The sequence below is a fragment of the Malus domestica genome, chromosome 09 (genome assembly GCF_042453785.1).
Source record: "Malus domestica chromosome 09, GDT2T_hap1".
Lineage (NCBI taxonomy): Eukaryota > Viridiplantae > Streptophyta > Magnoliopsida > Rosales > Rosaceae > Malus > Malus domestica.
In genome coordinates, this window is record NC_091669.1 from 3,283,349 (window position 1) to 3,287,654 (window position 4,306).

The 4,306-nt window shown below is 37.1% G+C and overlaps 1 protein-coding gene across 1 annotated transcript; it reads left to right on the forward strand.

Moving 5' to 3' along the window:
• Positions 1-1,587: 1,587 nt before the first annotated feature.
• Positions 1,588-3,379, forward strand: MYB30 (myb-related protein 306). The gene is made up of 3 exons (NM_001294037.1): positions 1,588-1,846; positions 2,057-2,186; positions 2,379-3,379. The coding sequence occupies exons 1-3, from the start codon at positions 1,714-1,716 to the stop codon at positions 3,142-3,144; spliced, it is 1,029 nt and encodes a 342-aa protein (NP_001280966.1). The 5' UTR covers positions 1,588-1,713; the 3' UTR covers positions 3,145-3,379.
• The last annotated feature ends 927 nt before the right edge of the window (positions 3,380-4,306 follow it).

Genomic DNA, 4,306 nt, shown 5'->3' on the forward strand with positions numbered 1-4,306 from the left:
AAATATACAGCCTTAAAATGTTTAAAATATGCAAGCAATAGTGGATCTTGAAAAAACATTTTAAACGCTTCGTGCAAATTTTGGAAGCTCACTGGCTTCGGATTCTATCGGAACTCCGAAGTTAAGCGAGTTCGGGCGAGAGCATTCCCAGGATAAGTGATCCATTGGGAAGTTCTCGTGTGAGTTACCAGAAACAAAACCGTGAGGGCGTAGTCGGAGCCCAAAGCAGACAATATTGTGTTACGGCGGAGCCGATCTGTGATGTGACATAAATGATGGACTATATATATGAAACGAAAACATACATTTCAAACATGGTATAATTTAGTCACATAAATGTGATTATCATATTTGATGATTGCACGAAGCGTTTAAAATATTTTTTCAGGATCCACTTTAATTTTTATTGATGATTTCAAAAACATTTTCATCAAAACCACTTTCAATTATTTTAAAATCACCTTTAACCGAGCCTGTAATATACATATAACAAGTGATTTCCATGAGTAGCTAACATGATTGACTTTGATCACTATCTCGCTATCCAGACCGATTAGCCGACATGCATGATGCACGACAAAACAAAACTCATCAATCACCATGTGTCACCCTCTTGGATTTTGACTACTCAACAGTGATCAAATTGGTCATATTTTATTTTTCTTAATTCAGTATGATGTCAAGTAAAATCGAAGTCTATACATGAGACAAATCCAACACCCCGATATACAAACACTAGTTATGATTCAAGATAAGTCCAACGTCTTTCACCTTGAGAGTTGTTTTAGTATATATAATTGTAGTATGCCACATAATGTTACTAAACTATTCGTATTATAATATGTTATATTACCAAATCATTCATGTTATGGTCACATCTTTATCATATTAGTAAGGTAACGTAAACATGTATGGCACAAGAAAGAGGATGGTATACTTAAGGACATGTTTGGAACTACAAGAAGACCTAAAAGCACTTCATGATAACAAAAGTTAAAATTACTTCAGAATTATAGAACAAACATTTAGTGCTTTCCTCGTGAAGCACTTCCAATCCAAAGGAGAGTATGGAGACAAATTTTTTATAAGAGAGCTAGCATTAAAGACTTTGGTTCCAAGTAATTACTAAGGGGGCTTGTAGGGTTTTTGACTTTTTACTTTTCACTAGGACTAGTGCCGAGTCTGCTGAAAGCGAAACACATAATTCATGAGAGATGAACTGGTGGGTTTAAGACCACATTAAAAGGCGGGGTTTTCCCCAGTTGAGCCACATTGAATGCCACGCGGTTTTGCGAGGCAGGAGAAAAAGAAGAAGAAGAAGAGGAGGAGGACGAGGGGGGAGAGAGAGAGAGATGCCACTATAGCTGACTTTGGCAATGCCTTGCTGCCATTGGAGTAAATGCTCTTGCTGTCACCATTTGACTCTTTTGCTACCCTTGCCGCTCTGTTGTTGATATCTTTTAGGTCAGCGTCTTCCCCTATCTCTTAAGACCCTCCCACCCCTCTCTCTCTCTCTCTCTCTCTCTCTCTAGGCTTCATTTGTCTATTTATGGAGACCAAACCCTCCATTTTTTAGTATCGAAGAAAGAAAGAAAGAAAGAAAGAAATAAGGTAACATATAGTTTCAAGTGAGTGAGAGGATAGCAAGAAACTTGGGAGACATTCTGTGGTGGTGATTTGATTAAAGAACAGAGAAAAGGAAGGTGAAATATTATGGGGAGGCCTCCTTGCTGTGACAAAGAAGGGGTCAAGAAAGGACCTTGGACTCCTGAAGAAGACATCATTTTAGTCTCTTACATTCAAGAACGTGGACCTGGAAATTGGAGAGCCGTTCCTACCAATACTGGTAAAATTTCTTTCTTTTCTATCTTCTGTTTTTTCTTCAGTTTTTGGAGTGAAATATTGGATTTTGCTTGGAATGGCAACATGGGTTTTGTTTAATTTTGAGATTAATTAGAGTGGATGTTAATTTGTGATATTTTACCTTTAATTTGTTACATTTTTTTTCTTTGGGAATCCAACTAATATGTATTTTGTTCTATTGTGGTAAATCCAGGGCTGCATAGATGCAGTAAAAGTTGCAGGCTTAGATGGACTAATTACCTCAGGCCAGGGATCAAACGCGGTAACTTTACTGACCAAGAGGAGAAGATGATCATCCACCTTCAAGCTCTATTGGGCAATAGGTAATTATATTAAATATAAAATCCACCATATAAATTTGTAGATTTTCTATGTGTGTTACATTACATCTAAATCGTAAAAGAACCTTTTTTTTTTTTTTTTTCAATCTGAAAAAGAATTCAGTCTTTAATAAATTTGGGTAGGTTTGGTTTCTGCAAATCTAATCAATGGCACCATTGAATGTGTGATTACAGATGGGCTGCAATAGCTTCATACCTCCCACAGAGAACTGACAATGACATTAAAAACTATTGGAACACACACTTGAGGAAGAAGCTGAGCAAGCTCCAAGCTGCAGGAGGAGGCACTGAAGGCCTTCACTCAAAAGATCAAGGACTAAACAGCAATTCTTCCTCACAGCCAATATCCAGAGGACAATGGGAGAGGAGGCTTCAAACAGACATCCACATGGCCAGGCAAGCTCTCAGAGATGCCCTTTCCCCAGAAAAGCCACTGACTTTGAGTTCAGATTTGAATCCCACAGATGGGTTTTCGATTTCGAGCCCGAAGAAACCATCCCTAGATCAATCAAGCAGTTCCACTTATGCTTCAAGCACTGAGAACATTTCAAGATTGTTGAAGGGTTGGATGAAAAACCCACCAAAGAAATCAGCTAGCTTCACCAACTTGGCTAATAATAAAACAGATTATCAGCATTACTCATCTAGTGAGGGAACCACATCTGTGGCAAATACTGCCAATAGTGGCAATGTTGAACTATCTGATACATTTGAGTCTCTGTTCGGTTTTGAGTCCTCAAATTCCTATTTGTCTCCGTCTATGTCACCGGAGGCCAGCTTATTCCAAGGCGAAAGCAAGCCGGATCTTATCAGCGATAAGTTGCCGCTGTCTTTTCTTGAGAAGTGGCTGTTTGATGAAAGTGCTTCTCCTGCTGCTCTAGGGAAGGACCACTTCTTTAGTGATATGCTACCAGATCATGGAAATGCTAACTTTTTCTGAGGAGTTTGCTTGTTTTTTCCGGAAAGATTGTAATATCTTAATTAATTGTTAGTCTTTTGCTTACTCTAATTTGGTTCTAGGTATTATTGGGACTGATTAATTTCACGGTGCCTTGATTAGCAAGGGGAAATTGTTAGAACCCCTCACTGCTAGAAAAGGAAGTGTAAAAATTTTATATTATTATTATGTCAAATGTCTCAGAAGATAATAATTATATTTCCCATTTCATGCTTAAGATTTTGTTCTATAAGATCTTGGAATGTTGTTCTGAATTGAATTATCATACACCATTTTGTTGCCTAGTTTCTTTTCATGATCACTACATGTATATTATATTCTTGTTATCTTGTGTAATTATAAAGAGTTCTTTCATGCTAGCTCTTGTTCTTGTTTCTTCAAACTTTAAAATACTTGTATAAATTGAATCAAAATACAGATTCAATGTTTCTTGGACATTTGCATTCGCTTCACCTAAAATATGACCGAATCAACATTTCAATAAATGATGAGTGCTAAAATCACTTTGCGCTTAAGCTGATTCTGATCGTTCGTGCTTTGTAACCATCATTTCATTCAATAGATTAGCATCAATTAATGGTACTCATTGTGCACAGATGGCTTTCACTTATTCGTGGCAATGTAAACGATGTGGATGCAAATTTCTTCCTCCTTGATCTTGGACAATTTTGCACCTACAAAATAATTAACACCTTAGGTTAAGGCCAAGAGCCTCATGTGCCCACGATGAATGGGGGGGGGCTTTGGCCGAAGAACCTCCGATGCCAAAGTTAGAATTTAGAGAGAAAGAGTGTTTAGAGAATTTTGGGATTTTTGCCAAAGTGTTGGAATTGGCTTTTTTGGTGAGAATGAGAGTATATTTATAGGGATAGGAGGTGGCTAGGGTTTTTTGGGTTTTGTTCATGATTGATGGTAATTTTAGGAGTTATGTAGTTAATTGACTAATTAATTTGGCTAAATAGAATTATTGCCAAATTAATTAGCTAATTAGTGGGATGAAATGGGCAAATATGGGGAGATCCACTAGGATGGCCGGCCATTTGGGAGTTTTGGGGTTAAATGGATGACTTTCAATTAACAATTAATATATTATTTAGGTAAATATATTAATTGGCTAATTAACATTACAAAAAGGAATGAATAT